The following is a 12,546-nucleotide window of genomic DNA, read 5'->3' as shown; positions in this document are numbered from 1 at the left end:
TATTAGAAACACGTTGATACGAACCCAACTCTGTGTCTGAGAGTGAATTGTCTGGTGTGGTTTTGCTGTTGTGTGCCTTCAAGTAGTTTGCTATTTATGGCAACTTTCCGGTGATCAGAGGGTTGTAGTATGTATTCCGGCTTGTCTGCCATGTTCCAGAAGTATTCTCTCCTGACGTTTCACCCACATCTATGGCAGGCATCCTCAGAGGTTGTGAGGAATGGAGATCCGGTGATCTTATCATGGGTCTTTCATGGTCGAATTTCACCTTTGCCTTTCTCTGAAACCGCAAGAGGGCAGTGTGCTCAATGCCATCCAAATGTTTTCCATGGTTGAAAAAGAGTTTGAAACCTCGTGTTCTCAAGTTATAAAAGGTAAAGGTTTCCCTTGACGTTAAGTCCAGTCCTGTCTGACTCTGGGGGTTGGTGCTCATCTCCATTTCTAAGCCGAAGAGCCGGCGTTGTCCGTAGACACCTCCAAGGTCATGTGGCCATAGGCATGACTGCATGGAGTGCCATTACCTTCCCACCGGAGCAGTACCTATTGATCTACTCACATTGGCATGTTTTCAAACTGCTAGGTTGGCAGGAGCTGGGGCTAACAGCAGGCGCTCATTCCGCTCCTGGGATTTGAACCTGGGACCTTTCGGTCTGCAAGTTCAGCAGCTCAGTGCTTTAACACACTTCGCCACCATGGTAAGATATTCCACCTTAAGACAGCACAGAGAAGGCTTAGAGATAATCATCTCCTTGGGTTTGGTTAAATATCTGCAGTCTTGCTATCTTTCAAATGCCCTTCAAAGTGGAAAACTAAGAAGCCAGATAGCCTTTGGTGAAATGCATCAGCCACGTCTATTTATCTATCTGCATAAGTCAAAATATGTATGTTTGTTTGTCTGTTGTACCACAAAGGTGAAGGATTGGCTGTTGCTAGGTGAGAGGTTGGCTGTTGCTAGGTAAAGTGGCCCTCTTTATGTAAATATTCAAAAACATTTAACCTACTGATGCCTCAGTTAATGTAATTTTATTGGTATCTATTTTTATCGCTGAAATTTACCACCCTCGGCTTATACTGGAGTCGATGTTTTCCCAGTTTTTTTGTGGTAAAATTTGGTGTCTCGGCTTATATTCGGGTCTACATGTATATTTATCTCAAGGTTTTATCACTTGCAATATACCTTTTGATTTTTAACAGTGGAAAAAGCTTTTGCAACCAGATGGCCTCATGGAAAATATATCCAGTCTCCTTTCCTTCCTGCCTTCCTGTACAGAAATTTGTTGAACAAATGGAAGCTAAATCTAATTATTAGGTGGAAAAAGTTATCAAAGTGAATTTGCATCTACGACTGGGAAAACTGTTTTTAAAAAATATGATTATGGAATAATCCTTAACCACTGAAGTAGGCGCTGGCTTTGGTTTCAAAGCAACTTGGGAAGCTGTTTAGATTTTGAGCTTTTATGTTACAAATGGGGTTAAAAATGACCATCTGTGCAGTAGTTTGACATGAAATTGCATTTTGCATTATATGACAGTGGTTTGGTCTTTTTTAATCCACAAAAAACTATAGTCATTTTAGCTTTTGTTTCCAGGAACTGGCAGAGCTATTGAGAATGTTCACCCTGGTGGGTTTTCTCTTAAAATCAAAGCTTCCTTCTCTTTGTTTTCCAAATCCATTGGAATATTATTTCAGCTGTCCCCAGAACAAAGCAACAACAACAGAACTAATACCACAAGATCAAGTGTACAGTATTTTTTTTTACCAAGCTGCACATTAATATATCTTAGATTTTTTTCAGGGTAATATAGGAACGGCAGCAAGTGGTATATGCCTGTTGCAAAATAATGGAATAAAACTGATAGTCTTTCATTTCCTTTTCCCTTTCCTTTCCCCTTCCCCTCATACATATATACCGTATATACTCGAGTATAAGCCGACCCGAATATAAGCCGAGGCACCTAATTTTACCACAAAAAACTGGGAAAACATTGACTGCAGTATAAGCAGTCAATGTTTGGTACATTTCAGAAATGTAATAATAAATGGAGTATTGGGTGGTACATTTCAGAAATAAAAATAGATACCAATAACATTACATTCATTGAGGCATCTATAGGTTAAATGTTTCTGAATATTTACATAAAGCTCACATTTAAGATAAAACTGTCCAAATCTGATCAAATCATAGAATCATAGAATAGTAGAGTTGGAAGAGACCTCATGGGCCATCTAGTCCAACCCCCTGCCAAGAAGCAGGAAATCGCATTCAAAGCACCCCCGACAGATGGCCATCCAGCCTCTGTTTAAAAGCCTCCAAAGAAGGAGCCTCCACCACAGTCCGGGGGAGAGAGTTCCACTGCTGAACAGCCCTTCTCACAGTGAGGAAGTTCTTCCTGATGTTCAGGTGGAATCTCCTTTCCTGTAGTTTGAAGCCATTGTTCCATTGCGTCCTAGTCTGCAGGGCAGCAGAAAACAAGCTTGCTTCCTCTTCCCTAGGACTTCCCTTCACGTATTTGTACATGGCTATCATGTCTCCTCTCAGCCTTCTCTTCTGCAGGCTAAACATGCCCAGCTCTTTAAGCCTCTCCTCATAGGGCTTGTTCTCCAGACCTTTGATCATTTTAGTCACCCTCCTCTGGACGCTTTCCAGCTTGTCAACATCTCCCTTCAGCTGCGGTGCCCAAAATTGGACACAGTGTGATTCTAGGTGTGGTCTGACCAAGGCAGAATAGAGGGGGAGCATGACTTCCCTGGATCTAGACGCTATTCCCCTATTGATGCAGGCCGGAATCCCATTGGCTTTCTTAGCAGCCGCATCACATTGTAGGCTCATGTTTAACTTGTTGTCCACAAAGACTCCAAGATCTTTTTCCCATGTACTGCTGTCAAGCCAGGTGTCCCCCATTCTGTATCTTTGCATTCCATTTTTTCTGCCGAAGTGAAGTATCTTGCATTTGTCCCTGTTGAACTTCATTTTGTTAGTTTCGGCCCATCTCTCTAGTCTGTCAAGATCGTTTTGAATTCTGCTCCTGTCTTCTGGAGTGTTGGCTCTCCCTCCCAGTTTGGTGTCATCTGCAAACTTGATGATCGTGCCTTCTAATCCTTCGTCTAAGTCATTAATAAAGATGTTGAACAGAACCGGGCCCAGGACAGAGCCCTGCGGCACTCCACTTGTCACTTCTTTCCATGATGAAGATGACGCATTGGTGAGCACCCTTTGGGTTCGTTCGCTTAGCCAATTACAGATCCACCTAACCGTAGTTTTGTCTAGCCCACATTTTACTAGTTTGTTTGCCAGAAGGTCGTGGGGGACTTTGTCGAAGGCCTTACTGAAATCCAGGTAGGCTACATCCACGGCATTCCCTGTATCGACCCAACTCGTAACTCTGTCGAAAAAAGAGTTACGAGTTGGGTCGATACAGGGAATGCCGTAGATGTAAATGTAAATGTGCTTATGTATCCTTTTAATAACAATAGAGTAAAATAATAATGTAATTATTATTATTATTATTATTATTATTATAGGAAAATAATACAAGTAATAATAAATGGAGTAAAATAATAAATGCAATGATAATAATAATAATAATAATAATAATAATTTTATTTTTGTACCCCGCCACCATCTCCCCAGAAGGACTCGGGGCAGCTTACAGATATAAAACCAACATACAATAATATCAAATACAAAAAACACACAAATAAATTTAAAAGGCATTAAAGAAGAAGAAGAAGAAGAAGAAGAAGAAGAAGAAGATTAGAGCGAAAAAATAAATGTAATAATAATAATAATAGAGTAAAATAAATGTAATAGTAGTAACAATAATAGAGAAAAATAACAAATATAATCATACCAATAATAATAGAGAAAAATAATAAATGTAATAATGCCAATAATAATAGAGAAAAATAATAAATGTACCATATATTCTCGAGTATGAGCTGACCCAAATATAAGCCAACCAGGACCCTCACCCGAGTATAAGCCGAGGGGGGCTTTTTCAGTCTTAAAAAAAGGGCTGAAAAACTAGGCTTATACTCGAGTATATACAGTATATATTGAGAGTATTATATGCGGCTTCTCCAGGACCAAATCCTCCCAAGGCACTTTACAATTAGTTTTAAATACATAGCAGAACAAGTTATGTTTCCAAATAGCTTAGAATACTTCATCAGGTCACAACGTTTTCAATCTGCTTACCGAATACTCAGACTTGGATGTCATAGTGTTCCAAAAAAGCACTAATTTCCTTGCATAATGTGAAACCAGACAGACGTTTTTACATTCTCCTTTACAAGAAGACTTGGCCAAGTGACATGTCCCGGTTCTCTTGAGTTTACAGGACCAATTAAGTAAGATTCAAATCTCTGCAGCTCCTGAATCTATTTCTAAAAGGAGTCCAACCAAGCGTCATGCCCATCCGCATGGAAGTGGGAAGGAGGCAACATTCCTTATGGCCATTCCAGCCTTCAGGCCTATGGCTGATGCCCATACATGGCATATATCATAGCTGTCTCCAGCAGCTATTCTTCAGTGGAAAAGAGTTGCATCCAGTCCTGGAAAGTCTGTCTTGCTTTCCTTCCTTCCTTCCTTCCTTCCTTCCTTCCTTCCTTCCTTCCTTCCTTCCTTCCTTCTTCCTTCCTTTCTTCCTTCCTTCCTTCCTTCCTTCCTTCCTTCTTTTCCTTCTTCCTTCCTTCCTATCTTTCTTCCTATCTTTCTTTCTTCCTTCCTTCCTTTCCTTCTTCCTTCCTTCCTTCCTCTTTCTCTTCCTCTTTCTTTCTTTCTGTCTTCCTTCCTTCCTTCCTATCTTTCTTTCTTTCTTCCTTCTTTTCCTCCTTCCTTCCTTCCTTCCTTCCTTCCTTCCTTCCTTCCTTCCTTCCTTCCTTCCTTCCTTCCTTCCTTCCAATCTCTTTCTTTCTTTCTTTCTTTCTTTCTTTCTTTCTTTCTTTCTTTCTTTCTTTCTTTCTTTCTTTCTTTCTTTCTGTCTTCCTTCCTTCCTTCCTTCCTTCCTTCCTTCCTTCTTTCCTTCCTTCCTTCCTTCCTTCCAATCTTTCTTTCTTTCTTTCTTTCTTTCTTTCTTTCTTTCTTTCTTTCTTTCTTTCTTTCTTTCTTCCTTCTTTCTTTCTTTCTCCCTCCCTCCCTCCCTCCCTCCCTCCCTTCCTTCCTTTCTCTTTCTTTCTTTCTGTCTGTCTGTCTGCCTGCCTTCCTTCCTTCCTCCCTCCCTCCCTCCCTCCCTTTCTCTTTCTTTCTGTCTGCCTGCCTGCCTGCCTGCCTGCCTGCCTGCCTGCCTGCCTGCCTGCCTTCCTTCCTTCCTTCCTTCCTTCCTTCCTTCCTTCCTTCCTTCCTTCCTCCCTCCCTCCCTCCCTCCCTTCCTTTCTCTTTCTTTCAGTCCTCTTTCTTTCAGTCTTCCTTCCTTCCTTCCTTCCTTTCTTTATTCTTTCTTTCTTCTTTCTTTCACTCAGGGCGGCTTACAAAACTGGCAGAATTTGATGCCAATATACAACAAAACAAAAGAATAAAACATAAGCAATTAAAATCAGATTTAAAATACAGTAGAGTCTCACTAATCCAAGCCTCACTTATCCAAGCCTCTGGATAATCCAAGCCATTTTTGTAGTCAATGTTTTCAATATATCATGATATTTTGGTGTTAAATTCGTAAATACAGTAATTACAACATAATATTACTGTGTATTGAACTACTATTTCTATCAAATTTGTTGTATAACATGAAGTTTTGGTGCTTAATTTGTAAAATCATAACCTAATTTGATGTTTAATAGGCTTTTCCTTAATCCCTCCTTATGATCCAAGATATTCGCTTATCCAAGCTTCTGCCGGCCCGTTTAGCTTGGATAAGTGAGACTCTACTGTAATACAAAATACTTGAGCCGTTCATCCACAAAACCTTGTACATAAACCTTAGTTCTTTCTTCCTTCCTTCCTTCCTTCCTTCCTTCCTTCCTTCCTTCCTTCCTTCCTTCCTTCCTTCCTTCCTTCCTTTCTTTCTTGACACTTCCACGAAGTCAAGACTGTGGGAATTTCATTCAACCAACCCTTTTCCCCCTACAATGCTCATTGTTTGCAAAAATGCAAGAATACATTTTCATAGCTTACGATTGAGGTTTTTGCTCAGAATACGCCCACGTGGCTTTTTAGTCCCCAGTGGCCAATAGACAGAAATAGAACGAAACAACTGGTGGCAAGGTTCTGTGGACCAAGATGGCAAAGAGGCAGCTGCCAATGACACAAGCTGGTAAAGGGCAGCCAGGAATGGGAATAATAAATAATAATAAAACTTTATTTGTATTCTGCCCTATGTCCCCAAGGGGAATCCAGATTCAACGTACGCCCTGGGATGTGGGTTTTCACAAGAGTCAAACTGGAAAATGCTCTGGAGAAATTTCCACCTTCCTTCCTTTCAATCTTCCTTCCTTCCTTCCCTTCCTTCCTCTTCCTTCCTTCCTTCCTTCCTTCCTCTTCCTTCCTTCCGTCCTCTTCCTTCCTTCCTTTCCTTCTTTCCTTCCTTCCCCTTCCTTCCTTCCTTCCTTCCCTTCTTTCTTTCCTTCCTTCCTCTTTCTTTTCCTTTCCTTCCTTCCTCTCTTTCTTCCTTCCTTCCTTCCTTTCCTTCTTTCCTTCCTTCCTGTCTTTCTTTCTTCCCTTCCTTCCTTCCTTCCTTCCTTCTCTCTTCCTTCCTTCCAATCTTTCTTTCTTTCAATCTTCCTTCCTTCCTTCCTTCCTTCCTTCCTTCCTTCCTTCCTTCCTTCCTTCCTTCCTTCCTTCTTTCTAAATAAACGTTATCTCACCTACCACGTTCAATATACATATATTCAGAGGCGATTTCCTGCTTCTTGGCAGGAGGTTGGACTGGATGGCCCACAAGGTCTCTTCCAACTCTTCGATTCTATGTTTCTATGCTTCATTCAAAGCTTTGTATAAAAATGATGTTACTGGAATAATTGGTCAAGAGAACTGGAAACAGATCCCCGTATGCCAATAGCCTCTAAGCCTGGCAGCAAATAGGAATACCAGGTGGGTCATCTCTTGTCCATTAAGGCTAAGAGAACAATCTTCTGCCACTTGGGACCTTCTTCTTCTTACCATTTTGGGGACTTCAATTTCCTGACTCTGGCTGAAGCAATTGTTCTCAAAGGCGTCTGAAAATTAGACAATTTGGGTTTAGATTTCAAACCCTTCCACTGCTCTGATTTGGATAGTAACAGCCCTGATAAATCTTCTGTTATTCCACTTTTAAAATGTCCCAGTTTATTTATTTATTTATTATTTATTTACAGTATTTATATTCCGTCTTTCTTTCTCCCCCGAAGGGGACTCAGGGCGGATTACAATGAACACATATATGGCAAACATTCAATGCCAACAAACAACATACCTTAGACAGACTCAGAGGCATTTTTAACATTTTTCCAGCTTCACGATTCCGGCCACAGGGGGAGCTGTTGCTTCACCATCCCGTAGTGGCTGTACTTCCTCATTCCTTTCCTCGTGTTTTGCTGGCAGTTTTTTTTATGGTGTTGTAAATTAGCCTCCCGCATAAAGTGTCCCTAAATTTCCCTAATTGACAGGTGCAACTGTCTTTCGGGGCTGCATAGGTCAACAGCAAGCCGGGGCTATTAATGGTCAGAGGCTTAACCCGACCCGGGCTTCGAACTCATGACCTCTCGGTCAGTAGTGATTTATAGCAGCTGGTTACTATTATTTTTTTATTTATTTACATCATTTATATTCCGCCCTTCTCACTCCGCAGGGGACTCAGGGCGGATCACATTACACATATTAGGCAAACATTCAATGCCTTTTTAACACAGGACAAAGACGAACAACAACATAGCTCCGAGCGGGCCTCGAACTTATGACCTCCTGGTCAGTGACTCATTGCTCTCCCGTCTGCGCCACAGCCCGGCCCCAGTTTCCCTCTCTTCCTCCTTCATTGTCCTCTTTTTAGTTCAAAAACCAAGTTAAAAGCACAAAAATGGTTGCTTCTTTCCTGTAGATTCAGGGAATTGCAAACCACTGTAACTTCTCCTGGATTGTCTGTTTGTCCTCCTTAATAACCTTTTCCCTCTTGAGTACATCCTGATACTGTAGTTGTTTTTTTCCTGAGAAATCTTCAAATAAATTAGATTTTTCCTATAGCTCCAACTTGGCCTTGGCCCTGATCTGCAAAGCATTAAACACAGGGGTGGCAGACTGTGGGAGAGAAACATTAATATGACTGAATTATGCATGGTATTCAACAGAGCAATGAATCAAATTCGTGATACCTTAAAAAACAATCTTTTCCAAGTTTGACACTGACTAAGTCCTAAGAAAATTAATGCTGTTTTGATATGGGGAGAGAGAGAGAAAGAGAAAGATCTATGTGTGTTCTTAAAGTGAGAGAGAGAGCAAACACTTTTATAAAAATCAAAGCGGTTGGTATCTGAGTCTCATAGGAAATTAGCAGTACGTGGGAGGTCTGCGTTCTTGCAGTAAGATGATGATTTGATTTCATTTCCTTGCTTTTTTACAATTATTTGGCCAACTTTATACAGTAATAAGCAAGACTAACACAGCGCAAGGTCAAGCGAGCTTCATCATTTTCTGAAACATTGAAACAAATGGCGCCGGGCCAGAATTCTTCTGAAGTGCGCATAAATAATAGACACACATCATCATTCCTAAAAGAGGATGACAGATCCATTTCATCAGTAACTTTATAAAACTGGAGCTCCAAATTGAAAAGAGAAACAATGCACAATACTAGCATGCAGCAATGACTATCCAAATTAAAAGGCGCACCGCTATGCTGACAATGTTTTCAGCAATTAACATTATCGTCAGAGGCAGATCTCCTGTCTAAGCAATCTTTTAAAAAATTCTGCATGAAAGCCTCGACTTCAGCATTTTTTCTAGGACATGAATCCTCCCAGTCAACATACACAATGCAAATTGATTCAGCCGTAAGACAATTAGATCTGGCAAATGACGATTTCATTTCTCAGTCTGTTACTCTGCCTTGCATTTTTGTTGACACAACTGGCTGGTTTTAAAATGATGCATTATTTAGCTGAATGCCACTTGTGATTTGGGCCTTTTGTCAACTCCAACACTTTTATAAACTACTAGCTGTGCCCGGCCACGCGTTGCTGTGGTGAAGTATGGTGGTATGGGAAATAAAGTATTGAGGAATAGGTGGTAGTTAAGGTAAAGGGTAAAGGTTTTACCTTACATTAAGTCCATTATAAATGGGTTATATAGCTGTGTGGAAGGGCCTTGAGTCTACACTGCCATATAATCTAGTGCAAATCAGATAATCTGTATTTTATAGGCAGTGTGGAAGAGGCCTAAGTGAGGCCTAACTCTGCCTGTCCCCTGGGCTGAGTGAGTTGCTAGGAGACCAAGTGGGCGGAGCTTAGCATTCTAACTGGCAGCAATTGGATAAAAACAATTATTCATCTCCCTCTAATTAGGACTTCATTTTTCTTTTCTTTTTGTTGTATGAACGTAGAGGCATGGATGAGGGGTTGTGCTGCCAAGTTTAGTGTTTCGGGGATGTGCAGTTTTGTTGTTTTGTCCTAGGCTGAAATTTCATTACCCTTTTATACATATAGAAGATTTAAATGTGCCAGTAGACAGGGCAGGTAACTTAAATATCCCAAGAATTTCCAAGATGTGTTTGGTTTAGTCCCTTGCTTGATTTATTTCCACTTTGTCTGTAATACTGGAGAAGACAGAACATGCTGGAGAAGACAGAACATATTTTTAAATAGATAATCTGAATTTCTATTGAAAGCAATCACATATCAAGGATCGAAAGAAGGAAGAAGTGGAGGAAGGTGAGGAAAAGAGGGAGGAGTGAAACTTAGGTGATGGGATTTGTTGCCTCTTTTCTTCTTTCTTTTCTCTCCTTCAATCTCTCTCATTCTTTTTCTCCCGCCAATTCGTACCTCAGTTTGCGCAAGTATATTACATTCCTTTTCAGTTACTGTGTTAGCGCAGCACATCTTGGATCACTTATATTTTTGGCTCCCTCGACGATGTTGTCTTAAAGGGAATGCAAGATGCTAGCCGCTTTCAGAATTGCTAATCTCTTCCATGCTTCAAAATTCATAGTAAAATCAAGCTGGTGACGGGTTGTCAAAAACCCAGATGAATGCAATGGTTTAAATAACAGTAAGCTGTTTGGGAAAATCTGATAATTATAGATGGACAACAATTCAATTAGCACCTCCGCTGTTTGGATAATTAGTATACTCATTATCACAGCCCCAAGCACGTCTTTTTTATTTTGCACAAATGTCTGAAGAAGTCCACGCTCATGAAAGCAACCATCTATCAAACAAAACCGTTGAAGAAATATTTATTGAACTGGAAAACAATCATGTGAGGATAATAGGAAGGTCGGGGATGGAGCAGAATGGCATTGAAGAGCCCATGGTTTAGTTAGTTCTTATTCCTCTGAAATAAAATGAAGACAGAACAACATAAAGTGTTTACAAAGCTTTAGCTTCTGCTCCGTATGTGCGAAGGATGAGTAAATGATGAAACCAGCGATTAACAAACCAAAGCAGGCACAAGTATTGAAAGATGCCAGCTAGCTTTGGTTTAAGACTATTTTGGGCAGGGAAGAATGCCATAAACAAGTGAGAATCCTTATAAAAATTGCACAGGAGTAGGTTAAAAATATTCCTAAAAGACGAGGTCTGAGTCCAAGTGTTATTGGATTTAATACTGGCCATTTTAGTTGAATTTGCAGTGCCTTGGGAGAGAGATCTGCTTTCAGAACGGGAGGACGAAGATTAAAAACATCATTTTGACTAAAGCTGAACGTTGCGACTGAATTTTAAAGAAGTACAGCAAAGGCGCTGTTCCCATACATAACATTATGCAGATACATGGATCCCAGGGAAAGCCTGACAGGATGAAAGGGTTTCATGACAACAGCTGAAGAACTTTCCGAAGGCGCTCACATGTCTCCAAAGGGACAGAATCCTCTGTTTCAGACTTGTCATATTCCTTCATCAAAGCTTCCGCTTTCTGTACAGTTGTGTCTCGAGCGTTTCCTTGGAGCCCTTCAAGGTACCGCAGCAAAATGGAAAAATACTTATCGGGGACCTTTAAGAAGAAAAGGGAGAGAATGTGAATGTCCTGATCAGCTAACAACCAGTCATTCAATGGCTCTTGGCACCTGCACCAAGAGATGGGCATGGCGAAGGAGAGAATAACTTCCCTTCATAGAGAGCAGTGCTAAAGTCAAAAGATTTCACGTCTTAAAGCAGTTGGATTTGAGATGCAGTCCAGAACAAGGTACCAGACTTTTAGTCAACATCCTTTTCTCGCAGGGGGTTGGACTAGATGGCCCATGCTGTCTCTTCCAACTCTATGATTCATGAGTACTGGTTTTACCCAATGTGAGAGATAAAGAATAAATTAAACAATGCTGATACTCAATTCAAAGAAGACAAATATCAGGCATACCTTTTCTTTGTCATACATGTGTGACAGGAGCCATGTTTGCCTCGTCTTCTGAAATTTCCATTCTTTGGGGTTTTTGGACCAGCTGCAGAAAAACAAATGAAAACTCAAATTAAGCAAGGCGTAACGAAGTGTGATTTTTTATTTACAGATGCCATGTTTAACTGTGTTTTAAAAAGGGTTAATATTTCAGTTACTCAGCACTCAGAGGCTGGTTGCCATGGAGAAGGGGGTGGAGCCAACTGGGTTAACTGAAGAGAGAGCAGAATTTGGAGGGAAACTCAGTGTGGGCTCTGTTGAAGCTCAGGGAAGGCTGACCCTAAGTTAGGGGATCAGGGATAAAATAAGTTTGGTGACTTATTTTAAGGTAGTCTGTAATTGGAGGAATTGCAGTTAGGACTGATTCTCAGTTGGAGAATCAGGGTGGCTCAAAGGTTGGATTTTGAGTCAAGTCTAAAATAAGTTTGGTGACTTATTTTAAGGTAGTCTGTCTCCTGACTAGAAACAGATATTCTGTGATTGAAGTGGAATTTTAAAGTTTGAAACATCTCAATATAACTTTGCAACTGTTCAATAACGTGCCTCGAACAAGAAGAAAAGTTATTGTAACCATCAAGCTTGTGCCTAAATAAATGTGTTATTATTCCTTCAAACATCTCAGTCTCTGTCATACATACACACAGCAAGAATAAACAAGAATTGATGATCTCCTTGGTAATTTGGTGGCAGCATTATAAAACCTCTATAATTTGGTGGCAGTTTTAAAATAAAAACATCTTTAATAACTGGTGGCAGCTAATATAGTTATATATATAATATAATTTAATAAAAACATCATCCTTCTCCACAATTGGTGTCAGAGGTGGGATTTCAAAAGGATTCCCCCCTGCCTGAGTTCGTTACACAAGGTAATATAGAAAGTAAAAACAAACTTGAATATTTGGGGTCAGAAAATCCCAAGATATACTCAGAGTACACACAGGGATCCTAGATTACAGGAAAAGGGTCCTAGATTACAGAAATACTCTCACCCACTTAAAGAAAAGCTATTTAAGTGCTCAGATGTCAT

The 12,546-nt window shown here is 40.4% G+C and overlaps 2 protein-coding genes across 5 annotated transcripts in view; both read right to left on the bottom strand.

The window, feature by feature from the left end:
- Window positions 1-4,844, bottom strand: part of cyp2w3 (cytochrome P450 2W3) — a 33,579-nt gene extending 28,735 nt beyond the window's left edge. The window contains exon 1 of the mRNA XM_062964316.1: window positions 4,200-4,844. The gene's annotated coding sequence lies outside the window, so the exon portion shown is untranslated. The remainder of the gene's footprint in view (window positions 1-4,199) is intronic.
- A 5,502-nt stretch (window positions 4,845-10,346) lies between these two features.
- cunh7orf50 (chromosome unknown C7orf50 homolog) overlaps window positions 10,347-12,546 on the bottom strand; it is a 134,512-nt gene continuing 132,312 nt past the window's right edge. For all 4 annotated transcript variants that reach the window (XM_062964238.1, XM_062964240.1, XM_062964237.1 and 1 more), the window contains exons 4-5: window positions 11,481-11,562; window positions 10,347-11,117 (exon numbers count right to left, since the gene is read on the bottom strand). In XM_062964238.1, the coding sequence (XP_062820308.1) occupies window positions 10,935-11,117; window positions 11,481-11,562 (265 nt within the window). In that variant the 3' untranslated portion in view covers window positions 10,347-10,934. The remainder of the gene's footprint in view (window positions 11,118-11,480; window positions 11,563-12,546) is intronic.

This window comes from Anolis carolinensis, unplaced genomic scaffold (assembly GCF_035594765.1).
Source record: "Anolis carolinensis isolate JA03-04 unplaced genomic scaffold, rAnoCar3.1.pri scaffold_13, whole genome shotgun sequence".
Classification (NCBI taxonomy): Eukaryota; Metazoa; Chordata; class Lepidosauria; order Squamata; family Dactyloidae; genus Anolis; species Anolis carolinensis.
Note: the sequence above shows the minus strand (reverse complement) of the source record. Positions and strands in the feature narration are given on the sequence as shown.